Raw genomic sequence first — 27,411 nt, forward strand, 5'->3', positions numbered from 1 at the left:
CACGGGTATAGTCTGGGTTGTTTGGGGTGTGATCGGATGGCTCGGGGGGTTAGAGGGAGCCAAGAAGGAGGAATAAAGTGAAGAACGATGTAATAGGAAGGCTTTTTATTGTCTACATACTCTTCAGAAGTCATCCAAAGATTATTCTCCGTGGTAGCTCCGTATGTATCTCAGCAATACTGATGTTTCCCAGGACGTTTAGACCCGTACTTAAATCAGAAAGTATACAAACGTACATCAATATGACTCGCTAGGCAGTACTAGCGTGATCGTATGATTCAGGGTCCCCTGCACTGTATCACACCGTGGCTGAGCCCTCGGATCCCTGCATGGTCTGGTCGAACTGCTACTTGATTAGGGTTAGTGGTTCCGACCACCACGTGGGCTGAAGTGTGTACCCTGCAGATCAAACCACTAGGGCTGTTTTATATCGGTGTCTGACTCGCTGGGCTTGTTTTGAGTTTGATTCGTAATCATTGCTGGGTTTGATAGGGTGTCTAGGGCGTGCCTGTAAGAGAAGATGAGTGTTTAAATGCTGAGGTATGGAAGAACTTGTGTTTTATGTCTCGGGCAGGTGGTTTGTGACTTTGTTTCAGTCTGTTTGGAAGCTGGTGTTTTGTACTATACTTTTCTGGTTAGTATGTCTTATGTGGGAGCCGTGTTTCGGGATCTGCGGAAGAGTAAGCAGGTATCATGAGGTCTCTCGTATTTCTAGTATATCACATTGACTGCCGGTTATCATTTTGATCTACAAGGGTCTGCTTTAGCAGCATTGTAATATTGGATGGGAGATAGATATTGCTTGTGAAATGTATAAGACGGAAAATAATCAAGCGAAACACGCATTGGAAGAACTGTCAAATTCTTGTCTCCGTAAGCACAGAGTACCAAATCGAGAAAAGCACTAGCATCAAACAGGAAAGATGTTGATCATCTCGAGGCCCTGCATTTAACAGCACATTAAGACTTAGCCATGTGCACGGCCAACTGTGTGCAGGATGCAGGACCCTAGTCCTGGGACTAATGCAGATCTGGAACCGGGCGATGGCGTACCGAAGTTGAGGTCCTCGGGAACTAGTACGGAGTGTATGTACTTACGGGTTCCCTGTAAGGATGCGATAGAAATATGCTCTAGCGGCCCGCAGCTCCATCACCACGCCAAACTATTTGAGGCTTAGTGCTGCCGGGCCATGTGGTTGCTGGCCTCAGGCAGTGTTTCCCTGTCCGCAGGCTGCCTGAATGATAAGGGTAAAATGACTAGCCAGATCTGGGTTAGCGCAAGCTCCATCTCCGAGAAATTGCTGCGGACTCCGCGCGACGTGATCGAAAAAATAGCATCGAGTCTGACCGCTTATCCTGCCTTTTATTTTTGGTTTAAAAGGATTTGGTCATGTCGTTTCAGATTCCTGGGTCAGCGCTGAGTAGGGTTCTGCGCAGTGGAATCGTTCGGCAACGACTCGCTGCCACCGGTGCTCAAGCTGGTCAACTGCGGTCCCGGCTTTCAGCTCAGCGATCATACTCGAACGCGAACGACGCCCTTGAAGAAACCCCCATCGATAACGATCCCGAGCCCTCCAGCGAAGTTTCCGAGAGACCCGCGAGATTCACCCGCAATGGTGCGAATAGGGGTCGCAAACAACGCGGCGACAAGCCCGTCGTCGACACGGAGATGCGCAAACAGGAAGAGCGCGCGTTGATGGCAATCGCTACCGGGTCTAACGCGGCGGATGGCGAGATAAATGATGAGATTCGTGGAGCTAGTTTCAATCGCAAGACGATCAATATGGAGCTGAAATGGCTGGAGGACCCCCGTGATCTGGCGGATCGGGTTGCGCGCATTCTGCGGAGTGGTGATCCAGCCATGGCGGCAGCTCTGGTTCGCCAGGCACAGAAGGAGGGCAAGAGATGTGATGTCGCTTGGAATCATCTTCTTAGCTACTGCATGCAGCGGGGGTTCCCACAAGTGGCTTTTAAATTCTATAATGACGTGAGTGTTTGAGCTATCAGACTGGAGTTTGCTTTTGGAAGAGACTTGTGTTTGCTGACAGGTTTTACTGGATAGATGAAAAAACGAGGCCGCATGCCTACCTCCGTAACATATACGCTTATGCTCAAGGGTCTCGCCGACGCTCCGAAATCTACCGCCAACGTCAAGATGGCCGAGTCTATTTACAAGTCGATTAAGAACTCCGAGGTCGAGCCCAGCATCATCCACACCAATGCCATGCTCTCAGTCTGCGATCGTCACAATGATATGGAATCGCTATGGCGCATTGCTGGAGACCTCCCGGAAGAGGGCCCGCAAGCACCTGATATGAGGACCTATACCATCATTCTAGGTGCTCTTCAATACGCGGCGCGTCATGACATTGACAAACTTAGTCCTCATGAAACGGACAAGATTGTCGAACGTAAAGACCAAATGGTCATGGAGGGTAAGAGGATTTGGGCGGACGTTCTATACCGATGGACGAAAGACCAGCTGCAGATTGACAACCATGTTGTGAACGCCATGGCCAGTCTGCTGCTGGAGGGTGCCCGCGAGAGAGATTATTACGATGTTCTCGCGCTCTACCACCAAACGATGGGTATCCCAATCTTTGCCAAGCAGCCAGCTGAGACAACAAAATGTTCTCGATTCACATTGTTCCGCTTGGCGTTTTTGCGGAGATCGCAGGAGCTTGTGTCCCAGCCCGCTGAGGACGTGCCGTTCGTGGATGAGAACAACCAACCCTTGCGAGAAGAGCCCGAAATGGAAGAGGATATGGAGGAAGCCGAGGCTGAGGAGGAAATCGAGAATTTCGACATGATCTTTGACTCCGTCGTCCCTAAGACTGAGGGTCTGTCTTATCTCCAGCCGGGAAGCAAGGAGCTTACTTTTATCGAGGATGTCTGTCATAGACTGCCCCAGGGATTTGCCGCAGGTTATTCCTACTGGGACCATTTGACTGTCGAGTCTGAAAATCGCTTCGAGCCTGATGCGATCGCCTATGCTCAGTATCTACGTCTTCTTCGTGCTGGACGAGCTAGTAAGAGGGCTGTACAGGTTCTGCAGAACCAGGCATTGCCCTCTGGCAACGCGAATGAGAAGCTGTTCCATCTTGCCATGGCCTGCTGTCGCCGTGACCGCAACAACGCTTCCGTGCTCCTGCATGCAAACGAACTCCTCGACACCATGCACAAAGCCCTCGTCCTGCCCGACCCACGAGTCCTCGAGTCATACCTGGAATTGGTCCAGGCTCTCTCCCAAGCTCCGCATGTCCTCCTGAATCTGAGAGGTTTGCCCAAGGAAGAGCGCAGCAAGATCACCGACTTGAAGGCCTTAGGTAAGAGACTGCAGGCAGATTTGCATCTTGCTGCTATCACCGCTTTGCGTTCCCAGGTTCTCCAGCTCCACGAGGCCCTGCAAAACGGCAAGCCCGGTCGGAGCAGCCGCTGGGGCACGTTGAAGAACGGCTCTGGCAATATCTCTGGCTCTCTGGCTGTGAAGGTGATGGCTCGAGTCCGTACCGTGATTGACGAGACATTGAAGGCGGAGTATGCTCCTTTCGTCCCGAAGGGTGACCGTAAGGGCCTGCAGTCAGAGTCGAAACTTTTGAGAACGTACTCTGACAAAGAGACTGTCAAGAAGTTCGGCAATTTGTCTGTTTATCCTAGTATTGAGCAGAAGAACGCGTTCAGGGAGCGACAGTTGGATATTGCCGATGAAGCTTCTGATCGCAAGGGCCGCAAGGCAGACAAGTCGGAGGAGGTTCAAGAGCCAACTTCCTCGGACAACGTGAAGCAAGAACGTGAGACTTGAGATTCTCAAGCGTTCCTTCTGTGAATATGGAGCCCTTAAGTGGCCCTTGATCACCTTGTATTATAATGTACATCACCACCCATTTAATTTTTCTGGCGTCCTGCATTTTTACAAGTAAACAGCCGAGTTGGCCTTCGCGTTAGACTTGGAACCCCCTCGGATGACACAATTAGTTCAAATATTGACCCCAAGTTCATCACCACGAGACCAAACTAACTAGGCGAAGACTGTTTTTGCGCACGTCTTCGCTCCACTTTCTGACATATCCCTTGGCCACCACGCCTGGAACACGGAAGCCCTGGCGTGCGCATAAAGACTGCAGCATGACATGCAATACAAACAACCTTATTTGCTTATCTCGGAAGATATTCCTTCTTGATTTTGCTAGAGGCGCATTTGAGAGACTTCGGTGTTTGGCCGATTTTCTTCCTTGGTTTCGTCACGCCATTGCCTTGTGCAGTGACATCTTGCAGGTCAAGTAGGCGGGATGGAGTAAATAGATACGAGTGCCGAGTTTTGCGACCGTTAAAAGGTATAACTTGATCAAGCTTGCCTTTTGTTTCTCACCCAAGAAGAAGGGCCGGGATCAAGATGACTGTTCGCCAACAACCTCGAAAATGGTGGCAGCTACAGTGGTTTGCAGAGAGCGATACCAAAGAAGAAAGGCGACTCATCCTCAAGCTGGACTTGTTGATTGTCCCTTATGCATTCCTGGCATATTGGACAAAGTATATTGACCAGGCGAATATCAGTATGGATCTATAGATCGATGGTCTGTGGACATAAACTCAAAGCTGATTGTGATACGACAGATAATGCCTACGTTTCTGGTCTGAAAGAAGACCTCGGATTCCATGGAAATGAGCTCGTCCAGCTTCAGACCATGTACACTATTGGTGCTGTGCTCGGTCAATTACCCTTTGCATATCTGTTTACCAAGCTGCCAATGTCGTGGATTATCCCGTTCATGGATGTTGCATGGGGTATTTTCACACTGGTTCAGTATCGTGCTACTTCATTTGCCGAGTTAGCTGCGTATCGCTTTTTGGTTGGATGGTTTGAAGCGGCTTTCTTCCCAGGAATGCACTATATCTTCGGTAAGAGCGATTCTCAACTTGTCAATTCTAAGCCTCTAACCTATTGCAGGGTCGTGGTATCGAAGCGATGAAATCGCCCGCCGTGGGGGATGTTTCTACGTCGGTCTCACACTGGGTACTTTAACTGCAAGCCTGATTCAAGCTGGAGCATCAAGCCGTCTGGACGGCGTTAACGGACTTGCGGGTTGGAGATGGATGTACATTATATGTGCTATCATCACCATTCCCGTCGCCATATTGGGTTACTTCATTCTCCCAGGGACACCGGACAAGCCGAATAAACTCATTCTCAAGGAGAAGGACGTCCAACTCGCCAAGGCACGTCTGGAGCGCGCATCTCACACCATCAAGGAGGAACCGCTCACATGGCGCACTTTCATCAAGGTCGGTCGCAACTGGAAATTTTGGGCCTTGCTGTGGGTGGATATCTTCTTTTGGAATGCTTGTATCAATACTTCGTCCGGCGGCTATCTGCTATGGCTTAAAAGCCTGAAGCGATTCTCCACAAGCCGACTCAACGAACTCGCTGCCATTTCTCCAGCTCTGGGTATCTTCTACACGCTGTTCGTGTGCTTCGCCTCGGATTTGATACTTGGACCCGCTTGGGCAATCACTGTCTCTCATCTTTGGAATATCATCGGCCTTACAATCCTGGTCATCTGGAAAGTCCCCGAGTCAGCGCTCTGGTTCGCTTTCTTGACGACTTACTCCGCGGTCGCCATGTCGAGTGTCTTGTACGGGTGGATCAATAGTCAGATGCGCTATTCGCCGGTAGAACGGTCTCTGACGCTTATTATTGTCAATACTGTGGCGCAGTCAACGACTTGTTGGACGCCTTTGCTCGTGTTCAAGACAGTTGAGGGTCCTCGATTTACGAAGGGGTACTCGTTTGTTCTTGCGAATGCGATCTGTCTGATTGTGCTGTCGCATATTGTTCAATTTTTCATCAAAAGAGAGGAGTGAGTACTTGATCAACTACACTTATCTCACATGAATGCTAACGTTATTCTAGGAGGGCAAAGGCCGGAGGTGGCAGTATCTCTGGGTCAGACACTGCAGATGATTCAAGCAACCTGGAGTCTGGACCACAAGAGACCAATGTTATCGGAAAACATGACCATAAGCTTTAGCAATGGTCTGTCTATCTTTTCATAGCTACGGGTGAATCATGTAGTGTGGCCTAGCTACTAGCAAATAGTCAAAGTCTAGCCTTCCTCTACTCGAGTCTAACATTGGACATTGGTAACATAGCTATAGCGAAGGCTCATTCTTCACTTTCACGATAAACTATGTATAATTCAGCTCGATTCATAATGTTACTCAGCCCTACTCGCCCGAGTCAAATTGACTCTGTTGAGCAGGGAAAGCGTCACGTCATATCAACTTTGATGGCGACATGATTTCTGCCCGCACTTGGGTTCAACCCCTCACGAAACATATTGGCATTCGAAGGACATCATCCATTAACAAATTACTATTGCTTGCACTATGAAATGCCGAGAGAGATACGGGTTCCATAACCTTGGCTCAAACACAACCGTGCCTTGGCTGCCGGCCATATTTTGCGCTTTTTGTGGGGATGATGGCGAATACTGTATATCAGCTTGCTAGAGATAATAAACCCTCCGATTGGAGTCCCTATTTACATCAATATCTCGGAGGGTTTCCGACAGTCATTGTCAGAATTGATGGCGTGAGAGATGCGTGAAATGGCCAAAAGCTGTCTTGGGAGGTGCGGGGATCACCACAGGACTTCTCTCCGAGCTGTTCAAAATCACTTCTTTATCTATACAGGCCTACTGGGGAACTCCTACATTATTGTATAGCTAAATCAGAGTCTGGAACTGACCAAGTGATCTGGTTGTGAATTCTACACGCTATGGGCGATGCAAGTGCAGCCAATCGCCAGAATGGCTCCGCCAATGGCAGCAGCAAAAAACAGATCTTGATCAATGCTTTTGATATGTCCACAGTGGGACATTTGTCTCCTGGGCAGTGGAAGGTAGTCTCCGATTCCCATGCATAATAGAGTAGATGCTGACAGTTGCAGAACCCCAAAGACAAGTCGGCAACCAAACGCAAACTCGAATATTGGATCGAACTCGCCAAGTTGTTGGAGCGCGGTGGCATTAATGCATTGTTTCTGGCGGATACTACGGGAGGCCATGATACCTACGAGGGTAAACTGGATGAGTGTATTCGCCGAGCAGCTCAGTGGCCGGTCACGGACCCAACTATTGTAAGTAGCAGCAGACGACATGATCGCCCGTGAGCGTAATGACTGACACTATTTCATAAAGCCCATCACTGCCATGGCTGCTGTGACCAAGAACCTTGCCTTCGGCATCACCGCTTCGACTTCCTTTGAGCAGCCTTTCCTACTCGCAAAGCGCTTTTCTACACTGGATCACTTGACGAATGGCCGTATAGGCTGGAACATTGTTACTTCATACAAGAAGGCTGCCTTCAAAGCCATTGGAATTGATAGTCCCATTGAGCATGACCAGCGATATGCCCAAGCAGATGAGTATCTGCGGGTCCTATATAAGTACGCAGAATTCCCTCCTGATGACGGGCAGGATCAAAGGCTGAGGCTAACTGTCTTTTTCCACAACCAGGCTTTGGAATGGCTCCTGGGCCTCGGATGCACTTTCGCCAGACCCCGAGACAGACTCATACATAAACCCCGACAAGGTTCGCGAGATTAATCACAAGGGAAAGTTTTACTCCCTGAGCACGCGCCACATCGTCGACCCATCGCCGCAGAGAACGCCATTCTTGTTCCAAGCTGGTACGTCGCCAGCTGGCTCGGCCTTCGCTTCGACTCACGCCGAAGCAATCTTTGTATCTTCCCATTCCCCAGAGGTGCTTCGCCCTAAAGTGCAGAAGATTAGGGAGCTGGCTGCAGCAAACGGTCGGGATCCGCAGTCAATCAAGTTCTTTGGCACTTTTACGCCGATCGTGGGACGAACCGACGAGGAAGCATGGGAGAAATACGAAGAGCTAAAGAAATACGCGTCAGTCATTGGTGGCTTGGTACTTTTCAGTGGCTGGACAGGCATTGATATCTCAAAGATCCCTCTGGATCAGGAGATCACGGAGGCGGATTCGCTCGAAGCGGGCAAAGTGACTAGTCTTCTTGACTCGTTGCTCAAGACTAGCAAGGACGTCCCGAAGTGGACACCCCGTGTAGTCGCTGAGAAAGCTGCTATCGGTGGTCTTGGACCAGTGGCCATTGGTAGTCCGACTACCGTTGCGGATGAGATGGAGCGGTGGATTCGGGAGGCTGATCTGGATGGTTTCAATATTGGCTATGTGACCACGCCGGGCACTTTTGAGGATCTGATTGACCTTGTCATTCCTGAGCTGAGAAAACGGGGTCTGTACCCGGAATTGCCATCTGAGACGGACGAGCCTCTCACTGCTCGTGAGAAGGTTTATGGCAAGGGCCAGAAGGAGCTCCGGGATGACCACGAGGGCAGTCGATATAACTATGATGTATATAAAGAGGAGCAGCCATATGTGGAAGGCTAGAGTATGGCAAAAGGAAATGGCGGGTTCGTAATACGAAAAGGAATATCATATCATCCTGAGAATCTTAGATGTTTGAGAATGTAGTGAACTACTAATAATAACACGCCTTATAGTCCGGGCGGTGACGCCAGCCCGCGCGGCGTAATGCCACTCTCGCCTTTCCAGGATAGCTTGACCATTCATCAACATTGCTTCGTCTCTACTCCCCGCTCTCCACTTGCACTCGGGAAGCGATGCTACTGCAGTAAACATACACAGTTCCCGACCAAAAGACATTAATACTTCATAAAAAATGGCGAGCGTGCAGCCGGGCTATTCTCATGCCGACCTACATGACGACGAATCGCTCCTTGACGATGACCTGATTGAAGCCGACCACGGTAGCCCTCCCCTTTCACGACAAAGAATTGCACCGTTGATACTATCTGGGTTTTGACTTGCTAACTTCTTTTCCTTCGCTAGACATCGAGGCCGATGATCCCTTACACACCTCCGACACAGCCCCTCTGCGAGGCAACATCGCATCCGACTCTGGCTCCCGAGGCAGCCGCGTAGACGGCTATGGCAACTACCTGACCTCCTCGATTCCCGGTGAGGATCGCCGCGCGACTCAAAATACCATCGATGAGACTGTTTGGGCCACCCTATCGCGCGACCTGATCGCCGTCTGGGAAAAGATGCGCCAGGTGCTCTGGCCCAAATACTTACTGGGCGGTATGATGCAGCGCGGTGGAGGAGGTATGGGTGATGCTGCCGAACGAGGCGAGGCATCTGGATTCGGTCGCAACCTGCGCGGGATCGTGGGTCGCTGGCCAGATGCCGATGTGGTTCTGCAGGGTGGCATGAGTGAAGGGTTGCGCGACTGGGATCTTTGGTACGTTGCATGGATCACAGTACTCGAAGTTTGAGAGTGGTTCTCGGGACTAACGGTTCTTCTAGGGGCCCGCTTGTCTTCTGTTTGGTTCTGAGTTTATTCCTATCCGTCGCGAAGGGCGACCAGGCCTCGTTGGTCTTCTCGGGTGTCTTCTGCATCGTCTGGATCGGAGAGGCAGCTGTCACTCTGCAGATCAAGCTTCTTGGCGGAAAGATGTATGTGTGCCAGAATCTAACTGGTTCTTCCCTGTTTTATACTAACCTTTGCGCCTCAATCTCTAGCTCCTTCTTCCAGTCAATTTGCATCATCGGTTACACACTCTTCCCACTGGTCATTGCCGCACTCCTCAGTGCCTTGGGCCTTCCGACAATTGCCAGAATACCCGTCTATCTTGTCCTTGTGGCATGGTCATTGGCTGCAGGCGTTAGTATTCTGGGTGGCTCGGGTGTGGTGCGCAACCGCGTCGGCATCGCGGTATACCCGCTGTTTGTGTTTTATATTGCGATTGGATGCCTCTGTTTCATTAGTTAAGGGTGCAAGTGTCTCCGTGCCCTCGCCTAGAGCGAGGGAATTTTGCGCTTTATCATGTTGGGCTCAAAAATCCAGTGGATCGAACTCAAGCCTTCTCCGCGTGAATTGTGATTGATGCGTGTATACATTTCTTTTTCTGTAGCGGCTGCTTTTTCAAAATACCAGTATTTCCTTTTTTTACATCATTAACCTTGCTGAATTGTTCTCAATCTTCAATCCTATTACTATCGTCATTTTTCGTGTGCTATCCGTCGTGGAGGGCAGTCATTTTCGATTATACCACGCAAGTCTAGGCTAACATTTCCGATGGGTAGACTCCAGCCATAGGATAGATGTGAGACTAAGGCACCTTCTATCCAATCAGCTTGACTACACAGTATGTAGGTAACCATACAGAATAGATAGCAGGGCCAGCAGGTGCCTGTATTGAAGATAGTAGAAGGGTCGTGGGCCTTTGAGGCAGAGACAGAGGCAGAGAATTTAGCTATGGAAGATTTGAAAGATACTACCCTCAACGAAACTGTGAAGGCTGAAAGATCGGTGCCTTACCCAAGCTTGGGATATAGTTCAGAAGCATTCAATTAATTTACTGCGACGAATGGTAGCCTTTGTACACTTACTCCCCATTTAAGCATAAGTTAAGAATCGGATGAATCACAAAGATTATCTTCTCCAGGCAGAATGCGAGGTAGTAGACTATACAGCCATATTAGATGAAGGCAACGATCTCACATGAAGTCAGGAAGAGATCTAGGCAAAGGCTTCAACTAATGTTTATTCAGCCTACATGTAGGTAACGAGCTCTCTCCGCGATGCCTAGCTCATGGGCCATTGCGGGGCGGAGCGGTGACCGGGACAACAACACTTATATTCGGCGGTTCTCTTCTTCACTCGAACCTTCTCCCCTCCCAATCAACCCACATCCTCACCCGTGACCTCGACTTCGACGCGATTCGGCTGGTCTGAATCCCCCGACTTAGATTCACGGTTTCGAATACCTTTCCCTCCTCTCATCCTATCCCAGCTTCACAGCTGGTTCCCCGTGGGTAGCTGCACCTACCCACTTGGACTCGCCCAACGTTCCCTGCTCTCGCGGAGTTTCCACCATGGTCTCCGCGTCAGATGAGCAGAAGGCTCCTGCTGATGGTGAGTGTCTTTGTCTCCTCCCCTATGCGCCTCATGCGCAAGTGCATGAATGGTAGCCGGTTCGCACACTGGCCGATATCGCATGGAGCCCCGTCGAAGCACCAGAGCAACCTTGCAGACCCAGCGGCTATCAGTGTGACTGGGCGATAGGTGGCTGGCCCCTTGTGTCTTTTTTACGAATTATTTCCATGATTATATCAACCTCCACACCCTCGCTTCAAAATTCCAGAGCTGACCAAATTCTTCCTTGGGCAGTGACCAGTGGAGACGCCCGCTCCCCGCCCTCCGACACCGACGAGCGCCCCGTCCGTAAGCAGCTGAAGGAGACATCGATCGACTCCTCCTCCAACATGGCTGCTTCTGGAGACTCGAGCTTCGCCGCATCGGCCCCGGAACCGGGCAGCGGCAGAAAGCGATCGTTCGAAGAAGCCCGCGGCGACACCGACGACGCCATCGAGAACGGCGACGGGCCCCGCAAGCGATCACGCGAGTGCACACCAGAAGACGCGAAGAAGGGCAGCGCCGCAGGGCCTGCATCAGACAACGTGAGTGAGCCCGACCCCAAGGACCCCGTGCCTGCCACCCCCAAGGACCTGGCCACGGATGAGTCTTCCCATGGAACATTCGACAGCTCCGACGTTGAGGTCATTGTCATTTCGGATTCCGAGCCCGAGGATTTCAACGCGCCCCCAGGAATCATCAAAATCATCGAGATTTTCTCAGATTCGGAGTCTGAGTCTGAGCCGGAGATTGCAGAAGTGCCCGATTCTATCGAGGTAATTTCCATCTCGGACTCGGAATCTGAATCCGAGGAGGAAGCTCGGACTCCAGCGCCAACTCACACCCAAGAAGGAGGCTTTGACTCTGCAGAGCTCAAGTCGCCTGAGTCCTCTGTGTCTCGTGTGAGCACGCTCGAATTAGAGATTCCTGGGGCGCAGATTGAACACCCCGCTCTTTCCCCGAGTGAGGCGTCATCCAGTGGCTGGTCTAGTGACCAAGAGACCTGGTGCTTTGTTGAGAGTGATAACACCAACACATCTTCACAGGATCCCAAGAAACTCGACAATGCCGACGCGATGACCGACGACGACGCTAAGGGCCTGACGAAGAAGCGAAGCTTAGAACAGCTGCAGGAAGAAGGCTCAAAGGAGGCCAAGGAGACTGAGAACAAGCGCCACCGTGATAATTCGCAGGAGCGTGAGACCCAAACAGCCAATGTAAGTTCTAAAAGCAAACTTCTCATTTTTCTATTCGCTCTTTCCTTTCCCCGCATTGGTCATCCCCGGTCAGCTTCTCATCTCTTTTGCTCTAGGCTTTTGCTCAAAGTGCATTTGCAAACACGGCTGCCTCCTCGCCATTCGCTTCACTTGGTGGTTCGACTTCAACTTCAACTGCCGACAAGCCCGCATCGACCTCGGCATTTGCCTCTTCGGCTCTCAGCTCCTTCGCTGGTTCCGATAATTCTCCTTTCGGCTCCCTTGGTTCCTCAAAACCATCAGTTTTCAAGTCCGGCTCCGGAATGTCTGGCTTCGGCTCTTCATCGACTTCTGGCTTCGGTTCCCTGAAAAGTGGATTCGCGGGCGTGAGCGGTGGTTTCGCTGCTGCTGCCAAGTCCGGCGGCTTGACAAACTTCGCATCTCCCAATGCCCCTGCGACCCTTGGCGGCGAGTCCAAGCCATCGAAGCCTATTGGCGCTGATGAGTCTGGCGACGAGGGAAGCGACAATGATGATGGCGAAGAGACCACCACATTCGAGGCCGATAAGACCGACGAGCGCTTCTATGAACAGACCAGTTCGTATTTCCTCCCAGATCCCTTCCAATTAATCAGTTATGCTAATTTTGACACAGTTGAAACTGGTGAGGAAGAGGAAGAGAACCTCTTCGCCTGCAAAGGCAAGCTTTTCCACTTCAGCAACGGCGAGTGGAAAGAGCGTGGTGTGGGAACTTTCAAGATCAACGCCCGCACAAGCGAGACCGGAAAGCAACATGGTCGCATGATTATGCGTGCCGACGGTGCTCTGCGTGTCATGCTGAACAGCCCTGTCTTCAAGGGTATGACTTTCGGTGACTCAAAGAACGAAGAACCGACCTCCAAGCAGATCTTCCTCGCCAGCAATGAAGAAGGCCGCACCGTGCCTCTGCTCTTGCGCGTAAGTCATCTCACCCACACAGACATCCTCTCATGATATATTGGCTAACTTCTTTTTATGCAGGTTGGAAACGAAGCCCTTGCGAAGGATCTCTATGTCGTCATCAAGGATCTCCTAGACGGCGAGTGAATACGGAAAAGACAAGCACATGATACCAACCATAGAAGCTGTGGTCTAACATAGACTCGGCAAACAGGACATGGGGAATTGGGGATCGGTGCACATGGAGTTTTTACCGCTATCACTATGAGTGAGCGGCTTTTGTGATTATTAGCGTCTGGTCTTTTACGAATCCCATCTGTTTTTGACTTCTGTCATTGTGTTTTTGATTAAGCATCGTTCTTCATTCCTGAAAGTGCTTTGTGAATATTCGGTGCTGCATTCTATTCTGCTATGTGTCAGGGTTGTACTTCAACAAGGCGGATAGACTAATAGAGAAGCAGACTACCATTGAGCAACCTTGGTTGCATGGCCTGAAGGCTCCACACGTCTCGAACCGGCTAACACGTAGTAGATAGGTATGATCTCCTGATGGTGGAAGCCGCCCAACAGGGTCCAGGGATCCGAGCTAATACAGATCCCATGACACCACTCACTGTCCCTGTTGTCTCTCGCGGGTATTTCTAGAGAAGTTTGTGAGATATTGAGCGATAGTCGGAAGTGGGATACATAACAAGGACTAAGCAAGCCCCTAGCAAATTCTGCTGCTGCTTAAGCGGCGTAGAAATGACAGTCAGTAATTAGGGAAACGCGAAGTAATGTTCTTCTCTCTCTGGTTGTTTATAATTCTAACTGGAAAGATGCAGCACATTATAGCAAATGGATGCATGGATTCCTCTGTATGCCTCTGCCGTTGACCATCGTCATATCATGTCTCCCATTTCTACTCTTGAATTTACCCTTCATTTAGGACTAGGATCACAAAGCAGGACATGCCAAAATATCACAGTGAAGAAAAACGATATGTACATCAATTTCAGGCACCCCTATTTCATGGCCAATTATTTCTTGACTGCAACAACGAAGAGCCGGGGGTAAGGAAGCAATACCCGGCCATCATATGTCGATGGATAGGCTTTCTCCAAGCGCTTCAAATACTCTCGCAAGAAACCCTCTTTCTCGTTGGGAGACAAGGGGTCCACGTATGGCCTCAGTCCGGTCCCTTTCACCCACTCAATGATAGCCGCATGATTTTCAAGATTGTGATAATAACTGGTATGGAAAATGTCCACTTTCGAACAGACCGGTTTGAGCAGATCGTAAATCTCTTGCGGTGTCTGGAAAGTATCACGACCGACATTCTTGAGAGTTGTAGCCCAAGGACCATTCTCTGCAGTCTCGCGCATAAGGACGTGAGATGGCTCCATGAGGTTATCAGGGACTTGGAGAGCGAACACGCCGCCTGAGGGTTGACTCTCCATCAACTTCTTGACAATACTGAATCGCTCGTCCTTCCCGAGCCATTGGAAGACGGCGTTGGAGAAGAAGAGATCAACAGGTCCTTCCGGTGAATACGAGTGTAAGTCTTCAACTGTGAACTCGCGGTGTGGAAGGGCCGTCTTGGCTTTGCGGATCATGTCCGGGGATGAGTCCATCCCTACGAGATGGGCATTGGGATAGCGGGACTCCAAGACTGCGGTTGAGTTGCCCGGTCCACAGCCGAGATCGACTATTCTTTTAGGAGCTTGGAGAGGAACGCGGACGAGGAGGTCGCGAGCTGGTTGTGTTCGCTCATCTTCAAACTTGAGGTACTGTGCCGCACTCCAGTCCTTCGATCCTGCGGCGGTGGACATTGCTTTGTGGCTGATTGATAGTCCCGCGAAGGTACTTTGGGACAAGCGAAATAGTCTTCTGGTGGAATGTTGGATATGAATGGACATGTCGGATAGGTAAGGTAAGGTATTTAGTGAGTGAACGAAGGATAGTTGGGGTGGTTAGCTGTCTTATATACGGTCATCCCGCGCCGACTATGATTGGAGCGCAGATCCCAAGGGTTGGGGTGTTAGCAATCAGGATGAAGTTGGTACTATACCATCTTCTACGTTCGGATCAAATTCTGATGATCATGTAATTCAATGCTACTTCGGATGATTCATAGTAGTCTGATCATGCTGACCGGTGGTCAAATGAGGTCGAGGCTCGGCGAAATGACCGAATTGAAGTGTTGACCAAAGTGCCGATAATCGGCACATCCACAATGATGATGTTAGAAAGGTGGCTAGCAACACTAATATTAGAATTATAGGCCAATGGGTCCGAAAAGAGCGAGAAACGGCGTCCAATGCTTGTTTGGACGTAATCGTCGATCCGATTTTTCTGATGGTGGCGTAAGTATCGGTTGGGGCTGCTCAGGTTTACACATGGCGTGGACGTGTGGATGTTTTGAGAGAAATGGTTTGGCATGGATCCAAAACGAGGAATGAGCTCCAAGGCTAAAGAGTGAACCTAACATAGAAATCTATCTCATGTCTATAATATTGAAGAATTGAGCAAAACTCGATGAGCTAAATGCTTTCAGGTGCTGTCAAGGCTTTATACACCTTGGGCGTTGTGGAAGTTGCTTGGAGGTCATAACAACACCATGGTGAACTAGAACAATTAATTTGTTTCATCCACAGTAACACACTATCATTTCCCTTGCAGTTCACCTTTTCGACACTCTGAGGATGCCCATCGATTCAGGTGCAATACCATACTGGGTTATATCGATTCACGTGACCTCGCGTTTCCTTGTTTCTCGACCCGCGACGGTCTCTTGCACTTCGCAATTCGCCCTCGGGCCATATGCACGATCGTGATGGGGCACCGACATGACGGACTCTGCAATAACCCCCGCTAAAAATACTTTGAAACGAAAACAAGGCCACGATGGCGACGACCAGACCGCTAGCCGCGCCGCCACTCCGTCCTCGAACGCGTCAGTAGGCGGCACCGACAACGCTGCAGAGACCGCTTCCATTCACGATGCGTCAGATTCGCAAGCCACGGAGAGTGGAAAAAATACAAAGAGGAGTAAGGGCCAAGGGAAGAAGTCAACCACCTCGAAGCCACGATCCAAAGCTCCGAAAAAGCGAACCCCTTCTGCGCCATGGCCAGACGAACTCAAACGCCTCTCCCAGACTCACCGTGCCCTGAACCTCGTATATACCTTCTGCTGCACGCGAAAACACTTTATCACGACGTTTGACAATATCAAAAAGGCTGTCCAGGCGCAGCTTGGCCAAGGGAGAGAACTCACAGTCGAGGATGTGGCGAGGGTCAAGGTGCTCGTCCCTCGGGCGGTGCGATTCGAGTATGTCGATGAAGCCCGACTGGAGATCATGACGGTTGGCGATCGAGAAAGCATCGACTACGGATTAGGAAGGGGTCATGACACACTCACTACCGAGGATCTGCCCGATAATAGCGTGGATCACAATGATGGAAGGAAAGACGTTCTCTTTTTCGAATTTGTGGACGGCGACCTCAAGCGGGAGGTGCAGAATCCAAAAACTGGAGAGCCGTCGAAACCCACGCGCCGAATGAAAGATGAGGACCTGAAGATGCCAGTGTACAGCCAAAAGCAGATGCTTGCCCTTATCGAGAAGCGAAACACCAAATTTACCGATGCGATTGACGCATTCCTCGTCCGCTGTGAAGATGAAGGACTGGAACCGATAGAGACTTTGGAACAGGAGAAAATTGCGTTTCTGCCTACGCCTCCTGGCAGTGAGGTAAACACTCCCGCTTTTGCCAAGGCACCTGCGACGATACCGAAAGAACGCAAATCTATCGCAGAAATTATTGCCGAAATACGGGAAATGGAGTGGTATCATGCTCAGATCGTTCCGGAAGGACATCGGGTATTTGATGCTCAATCTCCAGTATACGGTGACTTGACATTTCAGCTGTCGCAAGACCTTGTCAATGCGCTTTACAATACGAAAGGCATCACTCAGCTCTACTCTCATCAGGCCGAGGCAATCAATCATCTATACGAAGGTCACAATGTGATTGTATCCACCTCGACAAGCTCAGGAAAGTCGCTCATCTACCAGGTTCCCATGCTGCACGAACTGGAAAAGGATCCTGACAGTAGGGGTATGTATATCTTCCCTACCAAAGCCCTAGCCCAGGACCAGCGACGCAGCATGATGGATCTATTGCGGTTCATGGATGGCTTGCAGCAGACAATAGTTGAGACATTCGATGGCGATACGCCGATGGGTAGCCGGAACCTCATCCGTGATGAGGCTCGCATAATTTTCACAAATCCCGACATGCTACATATTACCATTCTTCCACAGGAAAGTGCATGGCGCACTTTCTTAAAGAACTTGAAGTTCGTGGTTGTGGACGAGTTGCACGTGTACAACGGCTTGTTCGGGTCCCATGTAGCATACATCATGCGCCGACTCCGAAGAATTTGTGCTGCAGTAGGAAATCGACATGTGAAATTCATATCCTGTTCTGCTACAGTTGCAAACCCAGAGCAGCACATGAAATCGATTTTTGGCGTGCGGGATGTGAAATTGGTGGATTATGATGGATCTCCATCAGGCCGAAAGGAATTTGTCTGCTGGAATACTCCATTCAAGGATCCGGCTGATCCAACCTCTGGACGCGGTGATAGCGTCGCGGAGACTGCCCGCCTGTTCTGCCAATTGGTCCTTCGGGGAGTAAGAGTGATTGCTTTCTGTCGCGTACGAAAGCTATGTGAGATTCTCTTGCAAGCGGTTCACAGTGAGTTTCAAGCTCTCGAACGACCCGAAGTTGGCAAGATGGTCATGGGCTACCGAGGTGGATACAGTCCCCAAGACCGTCGACGGATTGAGAAGGAAATGTTCGAGGGAAAGTTGATGGGAATTGTCGCTACCAATGCACTTGAACTGGGCGTCGACATTGGCTCACTTGACGCGGTGATCACGCTTGGCTTCCCATATTCGATTTCCAATTTGCGACAGCAAAGTGGCCGTGCTGGTCGACGAAACAAAGACTCCCTGTCAGTGCTCGTTGGGGAGAGATACCCAACAGACCAGCACTACATGCAAAATCCGGATGAAATATTCACGAGGCCGAATTGCGAGCTGCAAGTCGACTTGTCCAACGAGCTCATCCAGGAAGGGCATGTCCAGTGTGCCGCCTTCGAGATGCCTATTCGCCCGGATGAAGACCATGTCTACTTCGGCGAGCAACTATTTGCCCTCGCTGCTACTCGCTTGATCAAGGATAGCATGGGTTTCTATCACTGCCACGACCGCTTCCGGCCTCATCCATCGCGGTGCGTGAACATTCGTGACACAGAGGACACGCACTTTGCCGTGGTTGACACAACGAACAATCGCAATGTCGTCCTCGAAGAAGTCGAAGCCTCACGTGCATTCTTCACTATCTATGAAGGCGGCATCTTCCTACATCAAGGTCAAACATACATCGTCAAGGAGCTCAACCCGGAGCGTCACTTTGCACGCGTCCTGCGCGTTCACGTCGATTGGAGCACTATGCAGCGTGACTACACAGATATTGATCCCATCGAGACCGAGGCCATGCGTCTTGTCGGCACCGGACCAGATTCCTGCCGCGCGTTCTTCGGAGCCGTGCAGATTCACGCCGTTGTATACGGCTTCTTCAAGATTGACAAGCGTGGCCGTATTCTCGACGCCGTCGCCGTCGACAATCCCCCAATTGACCTGTTCACAAAGGGTATGTGGCTAAACGTGCCCTCCCGAGCCATCGACATCCTCGAATCGCACAGACTCAACGTTGCAGCCGCTATTCACGCCGCTGAACACGCCGTACTCTCACTCCTTCCATCCTTTGTGATATCTTCTCCCGGTGACGTTCGCACCGAATGCAAGGTCGCAAAGAAAGAGATTAGTAGCGGGCTCCGTCGTGCCAATGCATCTGGCAAGTCTAACGCAGAGCTTGAGAAGAAGATCCAACCCCCATCACGCCAGAGACCTGCACGGTTGACCTTCTACGACGCGAAGGGCGGATCTTGCGGGTCAGGTATTGCGAGCAAGGCGTTCGAATTTATCGGATTGCTGCTAAGACGCGCGGTGGCTCGTATTGAATCTTGTTCTTGTCTTTCGCCCCAGGGGTGCATCGAGTGCGTTTGTGATGAGCGATGTAAGGAGATGAACGTTGTTATGAGCAAGGCTGGTGCAGGTGTTATACTTCGCTGTTTGCTGGGGTGGGAGGTCGATGTTGATGCTTTGCCTTGGGGCGAGGATGTGGATGGGGTGGAATTGGGTGTTGGCAGTAGTAGGGAACTGGCTGGTGGGTGGGAGACGGTTGTGAGAGCCAAGGACGTCCCCTGGAAGGCTGGCTGTGGCCCAGATGAGAAGGAGACCTGGTAAAGCAGGCTACAAGCCTGTTCTACCCGTCTCCTTGTTGATAGGGAGATCACTCCCTGCTGCAGGCGGCTAAAGTCATGGATTATTGTGTGCAAATCCTCTCGGAACTCGACTATTGTGTACAAATTAAAGCATACATGTTCATGTATACAAGGAACTAGTGCAATTGGACTTCATTCTACGGTATAAGCTACGTGTCGTATCCATCACAGGTCTCAGTTCATCTACATATCGAACGACTATGGTTCTAATCTACTCGTCAGTCCCAGTCATGTAGCTACTCAGGTTTTGTGTATTTGAGTGTCAAAAATGTAAGGCGATTTACAAAGACCAACAATATCACCATTAAGCAATTCCCAAATTCCAATTAATTATCGAATTAGAATGTAGCAATGTAACAAAGAATCTTACCCTGTTTATTGTAAGATTGATCGAATTCTCTTCTCGGGTTGGTTAATTCATCTTCGCGAGACTAAGAAAAACAGTGCTGCCTTCGGCGACGAGAAGTTAGCACATCACGCCCTTCTGGTTTTTGCTGACGACGAATCATCCCCCTTAACACCCAGATATGTTGGATAGCAAGTTCCAACTTTTTCTTGACGGATGGGTTAAGACCAGGTGGTCCCATTGAAACCTCGTCACAGGACTTCAGCATCTCCTTTGTGACATCCAGAAGCAACCTCTCAACCTCGTTGCCAAAGAAAACGATATAATCATAATGCGGATATGACTTACTGGCTTCGTTTGCGTATTGATCCAGGTATTTAGTCAGATCCTTGATGAGTTTGTCGGTCACTGTGCTTGCCATGCGGTAATAGGGTGATAGGGAGAAGCCAACATTCCATGTTGTGAGCAGTTTTATGGAGTATTCAAGGTTTGTTTTGAGGGCTTTCAGTGAAGTCATTGTTGGTGAATAGGGTAAAAGAAGAGCGATGAGAAGGAAAGAGATTATTCAGGGAGGAACAAACGCACTTAGCCGACCAGAACAACTTAAGGTAGCTTTATATCTAGGCTCTGGAGGTCTCAGAAGCCTTTATTTAGTATGCGTCTGAAGGCCTTTGTGTAAAATGAAACAATGGGGACAGTGCTTTTGGTTGTCTGTACTTTGTTCTTTTTATGGCACTCTGTGGTGTTTTCTTTGTTCTATAGACAATGGCCATTTCAGTGTTTCAGTAGTCAAAGAGCCATTGAGAAAGTCGCTTGTAAGGTTCAGATATTCATTATGGCCATACGTCTAATGTTATATCGAGATAAATAATGAATAACACAGATGAAATATGTTGGAAAACACCTAGGTGACTGAAAGGAATAAAATTGTTTTATGACTGTAATTAAGGCTATGATCCATATGGAATAGGAAGTTTAAGTATTCATATGAATATAAAGGTATCGGTGGGGGTGTACCTTCCCACTATAATGTTGTTTATTCGACTACCGACTATTCCTCAATACTTTTAAATTGTTTTGGTTACATCTACTCGAAAATTGAATTGGTTATCAAAATGCTGATTGAGATTTTCAATGAGAGTGCTGGCTTTGATACGGTAAACCCAGATATGAATCTAAAGACTGATAAACAAGACAGGATAAGAAGAAAATCATAAAGAACGACATGGGAAAATCACCGAGAACGAACTCTACTCACCCCCTCACAGCACCATGAACTAAGCCTAGCTTTGACTTCTACTTACTCCGCCGTGCTGCTTTCCTTCGACACATCGCTCTCCTCCGCCGCGCTGCCTGCTTCGGAAACATCGCTTACCTCTGCCTCGGGCTCGGCCTCCTTGCTCACCTTCACATCTTTGCTCGCCTTTACCTCTTTGCTCGCCCCTGCCGCATTCTTTTCCTCCTTCACATGGTTTGCAGTATCTTTCTTACCCTTCTTACCGCATTTCTTGCAGCAACAAGGACAACTCGAGAAATCCACAGGGAGGTCTCCAGACAAGATATGGCTACACAAATGGGAAGCCCTTCTCATATTGAGTTTGATCGTGTCTGTGAGCCCTGTTTGCGTAAGGCTGACCCTAATAGCCACAAGATAACGAGCAGTCTTCTCGCAAGCGGTTGCAGCTTCACCCGGTGGAAGCGAGGTGGAATAGGCAAGCATCGTATCGGACATTTCACGCATCTGACCAAGCAGTATATGGGGACGTACACCTCTTCCACTATTCCAGTTCTGCAGGCTGACGATGGAGTCGCCAATGAAGTTCAAGAACTCTGCTTTGTTATAATCGCCCATGATTTAATGGTTGGGAGATTAATGGATAGTTAGAAGAAAAGATTATGTTTGGGACTGACCTGGGAGTTTGCAGATGGTTCTTGGGATTGAAGAGGATAGCCTTGGGCTGGAGAGTTGTTGGACTCGTATGTCAGATATGAGGGGGTCTTCTTATACTCGAGCTGGCTTTGTTATATCTGTACGTGCCAGACTTTCTATAAGGGTATTGCAGTTGTTTGATGATGAAAGAAATCATGTGCCTTTGTCTTCTTTGGCAGGCACTTCGACCCCCTTAATGAAGCTGTCGAGGCTGTGCTAAGGATATACTCCAAATAGAAATCGTGAAAGGCTTTAATCCCGGGGGCTCTTGACCTGCAGGGATTAGGTCTTTGTCAGTATGCAGGTGCTGAAACTGCCTTAGGGATACTGTGGAAACTATGTTAAGGATGTACTTGGAATAGAAATTAGGAATTTCTTCGGTCCCAGTGAGTTTTAGTGTGTGAATGGGATCTTTGTCAGTTCGCATACGTTGATGAACCTCCAATAAAGGATCAATGTGGACCTAAAAAGAACTTGGCCAAAAATATATCGCACATCGCCATCCAGAAACGAAGCTTAATCCCAACGCTGGAGTTTATAAAATTATGATTATAATATTGATATACAGACTAAAGGCATTAGAAATTATTGTACTCTTCCTAATTAGTATCCTAGCCACTCAATTAGTAGACCTTATGTATGCACTGGTCGGGCTGTTGCCGCCTTAGGCAGGAGTCCACGTGCTCCACCAGGCTCCAGAATAATCTCCACTGTCTCCATCTATGATGCCAATTATCGCCTCTTCTTACATCAACGGTTCCATAACTCAGTTGGTTAGAGTGTGGTGCTAATAACGCCAAAGTCGAGGGTTCGACCCCCTCTGGGACCATTTGAAGTATCATCCGAATCATCGGATGTTTCTTTTTTGGGTGATACATTGTCGTCTAGATCGTGATCAATTTTTACACTATGCCCTTTTTTCATAGAGGTCAATATTTTTTATTCGAGTCGATCTACCAATGGCGACCAGGCTCATCCAAGTCAACACCAAGCTTGTAACACTACAACCGGACGAGACAGTCACATAAAGAAGATATAGCAAAGTACTGAAGCCAGTGTCGATGTTGTAAGCTTCAATTCACCATGTTCCCCTCATTAATTAAACATTTCCACAGCTCCAACGTCGCAGTCATCTTACTGATTCTCCAGCGCATACTCAACCTCAATCCAATTATCATGCTCAAGACTCACCATAACCCGCCACGTCTCCTCCATCAACATTCTAGTAACATCATCAACCGGGTCATAATCCTGCAAATCCTGCAACAAATCCCTAATTTCTCTCAAATTCCGTCTCGCCAACACACACTGCTCAACAATACGATGAATGTGTTGCCGAGACGATACTGCCCTCGTCTTTGCCGCGTACTCTTTCATGTAAGAGTTGATCTCTAGGGAAAATTTGCTTGCCAGTTTTGCTTTAATCGAGTTGGCGATTCGGGTGTCGCGTCTTTCCCAGCATTTTACGGTTTCGTTGGCCATTCGGAGGGATGATTCGAAGGTTGGCTTTGGGATGGTTGGTTCGTCTGGAGGTGGTGTAGGAGGGGATTGTGTTGGTGCTGGTTCGTCTTGGGAATGTAATTCTGGCTCCTCTTGATGCTGTAGGGGTTGGCTACTTGCTTCCGACTGATTCGGCGGTGTAGCTTGAAGCATACCAACGAGGTAATCCCTATCTGAAGGCGACAAGTCTCTGAAAGTTGAAGGCTTCTTCTTCTTCCACCGTGGAATCAGGCTCGGCATTTTTGAGGTGGACAGTCTATATGATTGCGAATATTTGTCCTTGGACACTAGAACAGGTATTCTTACCTGATCGGGACTGAAGAGAGTGACCTACTAGTTTTATAGCACCCCTCGGCAGGCAATAGCTGTTTCTATTATTCAAATGTAGCGCTTTGTTTCTGGACAATGGGGTTAGATACTCAAAGAAGTAATTGTCCTCTAGCTAGGACAACGGAGACTTGCATGAACTCAATTTGATATGCTTTAGTCATTTGCAATGATTTTGAAGTCTTTGGTATTCCGGAAAGGGCAAACAGATGCCTTTCCATTTGCCATATCGTCGATAAAAAAAGTCCAGTCTGATATATCGACTAGAATAATCGTACTTCCGACATACAATCCTATGTATAAGTTCAAACTCAATTCCTAAAGTATACATCGTCTCAACCTCACAAGCTCCCCGAAAACCTCCTATGAAGACTGACAGCTAAATCTACCTCGAACAGCAACCTCTCTACAACTTCCCCTGCCCGCTCCTATCCTCCAACCTGCAAGAAATTCGCACCTAACCCGTCCTAATCGCCTCACACACGGCTATTCGTTACCTCGACACGAATTACCATCGATGGACGTAGTCGTGTTGCAGTATAGGTCTAATTGTGGATTCCAAGGGTTGTTAGTTGGGGGGAGGAATGAGCAGAGAGACAGGCGGGATTTCCGGGAGGGATCGTAGAGCTGTGAGGGTCATAAAGAATTTGCGGTGGAAGAAAGATGTAATGCATTCTTTGTCATTTCCAGTATGCTTTGTTCACATTGTCACATCCATATCAAGTACCACCCTAGAGCTCCCTATCTGAGAACCAGCAGTCGAGCACGCCCAACGTAAAGGGCCATTCCGATGAAAGAAAAAATAGATTGAAATGACCCAACAACAATGACCAGTGAGTATACACAACCATCTATTGAATTCTTATACCTCTATTTCCATTCAAGTATATTCCAAAATATGACCACTAATATGACACGTGAAGATGATATGTAAAATTTGTTGAAATATCAACGGGTAGGGTATATGACTGATGAGTGTACACATAAGGTCATGAGCTGCGGGAATGCCGTGCAAAGCCTCGAGGAGATAGGGAGGGAGTCGAGGGGAGAGATTAGGATATGGATATGGACATGTGGCAGGTAATTCCAGGGTGTGCGGCACTGCGGCTCGGCACGTTTCTTCAAGAGTGGGTTGATTCCCCATGTGAAAACCGGCTGGGAATGACATCGGCTGGTTGGAGGTGTGGATGTAGTCATGATGATGATATGTACTCGGGATGTAGAAGTCGCGGGCATTCGTCTATGAAGATTCTGTCGATGGTATAGCTGTGGCTGGGACGCAGCTTGGAAAACCTTGGGTATGGACTGGCGACATGCATGGGTTTGTGTTGCATGGATGTGATCGCAGCCCAATGTGATGGGATTATTCTGGTGTGGCAGAACAGGATGGTACTTGGTATGTCTCGTCACGTATAGCTGTTGTGGCTACTGGAAGGGCTCTGGTCTTCACCCTGATCATCCACACTAAGCTTCCAGAAGAGGGATTTCATGTCCCGCACATTCTCCCGGAAATCATCCAAAGGTTGGCTCATTCGCTCTTCAGACATGCCCCGGACCTCGCGGATAATATCTGAGTAGCCTTCGTCATTGGGAAGCCACCAGTGGTGAATATCGGGGAGTTGCCAGATGGCGGCGATGGCGGCGCGGAATCGAGGGGCAATGATATACCTAGAAAGAGAAATCGAATTAGTTTGCACTGAACCAACTTTTAGGATAACAGGAACGAAGATTCTGGGCAGACTTACCCATTTTGTTCCATCAAGGCCAGCTTGTGCCTCGACCACATCTGGTGCTTCAAGTCCTTGGGCAAGAACATGCTCGAAAGACCAATACTGTTCTTGAAGCCAATGCAATATCCGTTGCCCCTGTCTGGCCAGCGTGATATCGTCTCAATCAACTGACACTGTTCGAAGGCCAACCGTTGCAAATCCTGGAGAAGCGGCTGCTTCAACGAAAGCATGGTTTGATATTTAAACATCAACTCGGTGGAAAGAAGATCGATTCTCGCATAATTTGCATCCCACAGGGGTCCCTGAAATATGAAGCCCGGTACGTACGGGTCCACGATATCGTCGTCCGTTAGCGGTTGCTGATTTGGATATGATCGCACGGTATCTTCACAATCATCGAATTGTTTGAGGATATTCTTTGCATGTTCCAACGTTTGACCAAGTTGTTCGTTTTGTAGGGCAAACTGGTCTATAGGGATCATGCCACGCGAGAGTTTGGCGTATAACGAGGCCATGTCCAGTCCAAAGCGTCGATTGATCGAGGCTACGAGGGCCAGCTGTTTGCTTGGATCGTCGGGGTAAAGGGCTGCTTGCTCGGCATCGTATTGCTCCTTTGCCATGTACCAGTCACGGCCAAGGATCGCCTCGGTGCCGGCTAGAATGCCTGCCACCACGTCGAATCGAGCGTACCAGAGGAAGATGTTGGTATGGAGTTCGATCAAATTAGAGGATTCGGGTGTCAATAGTTCTCGCATCAAGGCGTGTGCAGCCTGATGATGATCGATGAGATTCACCCAATCACCGATATACTCCTATATGGAAGAATGATAATTAGAAAGAGTCCAAAATCAGTCAAGACGGGGGCGCCACGGGTTAATACCTCAAACGTTGTCAAAACGAGAACTGTGCACAACGTTGCTTCACTGTGTTCCTCGCCCGATTCCAAAGATTTTCGCAAGAGCACCAAAGCCTTGTTATAATATTTCAAAAATGCATAGAGCTTCCCTCCACTCTGCAAGGTGTGATGATATGCCGCGAATCCCACCAGAGCAAACAGTAACGGCTCATACCCCAGTGCAAGTTCGATAATGCTGTGATGGATGAAACGAGCGCTGCTCTGTCTCAAAAAGAAATGCTCATGCGAGATAAACTGTTGATGAAAATCCAAATAGAACCGTAAATCATCCGACAGTCGACTATTATTGAGCAAGTCGAGCGTAGACTGGCTGATACTGGCCGACCGCACGCTCATCGACTCGTATCTCGATGACTCGGTCGATGGAGAGCTACTCGGTTCTAGATGGAATGATCCCGCCTCGGATGGCTGTTTGATGCTGCGTTTCCGCAGTGACTGGCCACTTTGTGTGCGATGCAGATCATGTCGTGACTGGCCAGTACCGCTACCGCTCATTGGCGATAGTCCCGACCCTACATCAGTACCTTCGGGCTCTTCTTCGTCGATGATAGGCTCTAACGGGCTGATTTCCTCGACGTCCACTTTGCCGGATGAGTCACTACCCTGCGACTGAGGGCGAGCACTGCGTGACTTGGCACTTGAGCGGGAGCTCTTAGCCGAAGGGGCGGTTGGCGAGGGATAGACGCAGTCCCGACTACCTTTCCGGCAACGCTCGCAAATAGGGCGTCCCTCGTCGCATTTGATGCGGCGTGATCGACAAGTAAAGCAGCCGCTGCGGGTGCGCTTGTGTTTCTTCTGGTCCGGGATGGGCTGGAGTAAGGTCGGTTGCTTGGGCGGGTATGACGGAGCGGGAAGGGCCATGGGCGGCGCCGCGGAAGGGTCATGCCAGAAGGCGACACTCTCGGGATATTGCGTGGGACCGAACAAGTTGTATGCGGACATACTAGTGTCTTGTTGCATTGAGTCGAGGAAGCCTGCCAGGGCTGCCTGGGACTGATGATATGATTGCGCCATGGTGGGTGGTCGTGTGTGGGTGTTGTATATGGTGGGTGATCGTGGAGATCAGCCCAAAGATTCAAGGAAGGTTTTCGGGAGGCACCTTGAGTATGGGGATTCCGGGGGTGTTTCTTGTACGGCCTCAAGGCGCGTC

General features: G+C 49.4%; 11 protein-coding genes across 11 annotated transcripts; 6 read left to right on the forward strand and 5 right to left on the reverse strand.

The window, feature by feature from the left end:
• Positions 1 to 1,390: 1,390 nt before the first annotated feature.
• On the forward strand, positions 1,391 to 3,802 carry N7496_008366 (uncharacterized protein; the record flags this gene model as incomplete). Its single annotated transcript, XM_056701285.1, has 2 exons — positions 1,391 to 1,987; positions 2,063 to 3,802. 2 exons carry the CDS (start codon positions 1,391 to 1,393, stop codon positions 3,800 to 3,802), a joined length of 2,337 nt encoding a protein of 778 aa, XP_056553348.1.
• Positions 3,803 to 4,393: 591 nt separating this feature from the next.
• On the forward strand, positions 4,394 to 5,862 carry N7496_008367 (putative MFS transporter Seo1; the record flags this gene model as incomplete). Its single annotated transcript, XM_056701286.1, has 3 exons — positions 4,394 to 4,553; positions 4,615 to 4,899; positions 4,949 to 5,862. The coding sequence occupies 3 exons, from the start codon at positions 4,394 to 4,396 to the stop codon at positions 5,860 to 5,862; spliced, it is 1,359 nt and encodes a 452-aa protein (XP_056553349.1).
• Positions 5,863 to 6,778: 916 nt separating this feature from the next.
• Positions 6,779 to 8,433, forward strand: N7496_008368 (xenobiotic compound monooxygenase, DszA family; the record flags this gene model as incomplete). Its single annotated transcript, XM_056701287.1, has 4 exons — positions 6,779 to 6,901; positions 6,950 to 7,138; positions 7,200 to 7,447; positions 7,518 to 8,433. 4 exons carry the CDS (start codon positions 6,779 to 6,781, stop codon positions 8,431 to 8,433), a joined length of 1,476 nt encoding a protein of 491 aa, XP_056553350.1.
• A 292-nt stretch (positions 8,434 to 8,725) lies between these two features.
• Positions 8,726 to 9,838, forward strand: N7496_008369 (Yip1 domain protein; the record flags this gene model as incomplete). The annotated part of the gene is made up of 4 exons (XM_056701288.1): positions 8,726 to 8,813; positions 8,896 to 9,307; positions 9,373 to 9,522; positions 9,589 to 9,838. 4 exons carry the CDS (start codon positions 8,726 to 8,728, stop codon positions 9,836 to 9,838), a joined length of 900 nt encoding a protein of 299 aa, XP_056553351.1.
• A 1,106-nt stretch (positions 9,839 to 10,944) lies between these two features.
• On the forward strand, positions 10,945 to 13,265 carry N7496_008370 (uncharacterized protein; the record flags this gene model as incomplete). The annotated part of the gene is made up of 4 exons (XM_056701289.1): positions 10,945 to 10,984; positions 11,240 to 12,201; positions 12,297 to 13,136; positions 13,200 to 13,265. 4 exons carry the CDS (start codon positions 10,945 to 10,947, stop codon positions 13,263 to 13,265), a joined length of 1,908 nt encoding a protein of 635 aa, XP_056553352.1.
• An 872-nt stretch (positions 13,266 to 14,137) lies between these two features.
• Positions 14,138 to 14,929, reverse strand: N7496_008371 (Trans-aconitate 2-methyltransferase; the record flags this gene model as incomplete). Its single annotated transcript, XM_056701290.1, has 1 exon — positions 14,138 to 14,929. The coding sequence occupies one exon, from the start codon at positions 14,927 to 14,929 to the stop codon at positions 14,138 to 14,140; it is 792 nt and encodes a 263-aa protein (XP_056553353.1).
• Positions 14,930 to 15,946: 1,017 nt separating this feature from the next.
• N7496_008372 (ATP-dependent 3'-5' DNA helicase) lies at positions 15,947 to 19,474 on the forward strand (the record flags this gene model as incomplete). The annotated part of the gene is made up of 1 exon (XM_056701291.1): positions 15,947 to 19,474. The coding sequence occupies one exon, from the start codon at positions 15,947 to 15,949 to the stop codon at positions 19,472 to 19,474; it is 3,528 nt and encodes a 1,175-aa protein (XP_056553354.1).
• A 469-nt stretch (positions 19,475 to 19,943) lies between these two features.
• On the reverse strand, positions 19,944 to 20,375 carry N7496_008373 (uncharacterized protein; the record flags this gene model as incomplete). Its single annotated transcript, XM_056701292.1, has 1 exon — positions 19,944 to 20,375. The coding sequence occupies one exon, from the start codon at positions 20,373 to 20,375 to the stop codon at positions 19,944 to 19,946; it is 432 nt and encodes a 143-aa protein (XP_056553355.1).
• Positions 20,376 to 21,158: 783 nt separating this feature from the next.
• Positions 21,159 to 21,710, reverse strand: N7496_008374 (uncharacterized protein; the record flags this gene model as incomplete). Its single annotated transcript, XM_056701293.1, has 1 exon — positions 21,159 to 21,710. One exon carries the CDS (start codon positions 21,708 to 21,710, stop codon positions 21,159 to 21,161), a length of 552 nt encoding a protein of 183 aa, XP_056553356.1.
• A 1,212-nt stretch (positions 21,711 to 22,922) lies between these two features.
• Positions 22,923 to 23,528, reverse strand: N7496_008375 (uncharacterized protein; the record flags this gene model as incomplete). The annotated part of the gene is made up of 1 exon (XM_056701294.1): positions 22,923 to 23,528. One exon carries the CDS (start codon positions 23,526 to 23,528, stop codon positions 22,923 to 22,925), a length of 606 nt encoding a protein of 201 aa, XP_056553357.1.
• Positions 23,529 to 25,021: 1,493 nt separating this feature from the next.
• N7496_008376 (Zn(II)2Cys6 transcription factor) lies at positions 25,022 to 27,275 on the reverse strand (the record flags this gene model as incomplete). Its single annotated transcript, XM_056701295.1, has 3 exons — positions 25,022 to 25,283; positions 25,361 to 26,157; positions 26,226 to 27,275. 3 exons carry the CDS (start codon positions 27,273 to 27,275, stop codon positions 25,022 to 25,024), a joined length of 2,109 nt encoding a protein of 702 aa, XP_056553358.1.
• Between the last annotated feature and the right edge of the window lie 136 nt (positions 27,276 to 27,411).

This window comes from Penicillium cataractarum, assembly GCF_028827025.1.
Source record: "Penicillium cataractarum strain IBT 29864 chromosome Unknown utg000007l, whole genome shotgun sequence".
NCBI lineage: Eukaryota > Fungi > Ascomycota > Eurotiomycetes > Eurotiales > Aspergillaceae > Penicillium > Penicillium cataractarum.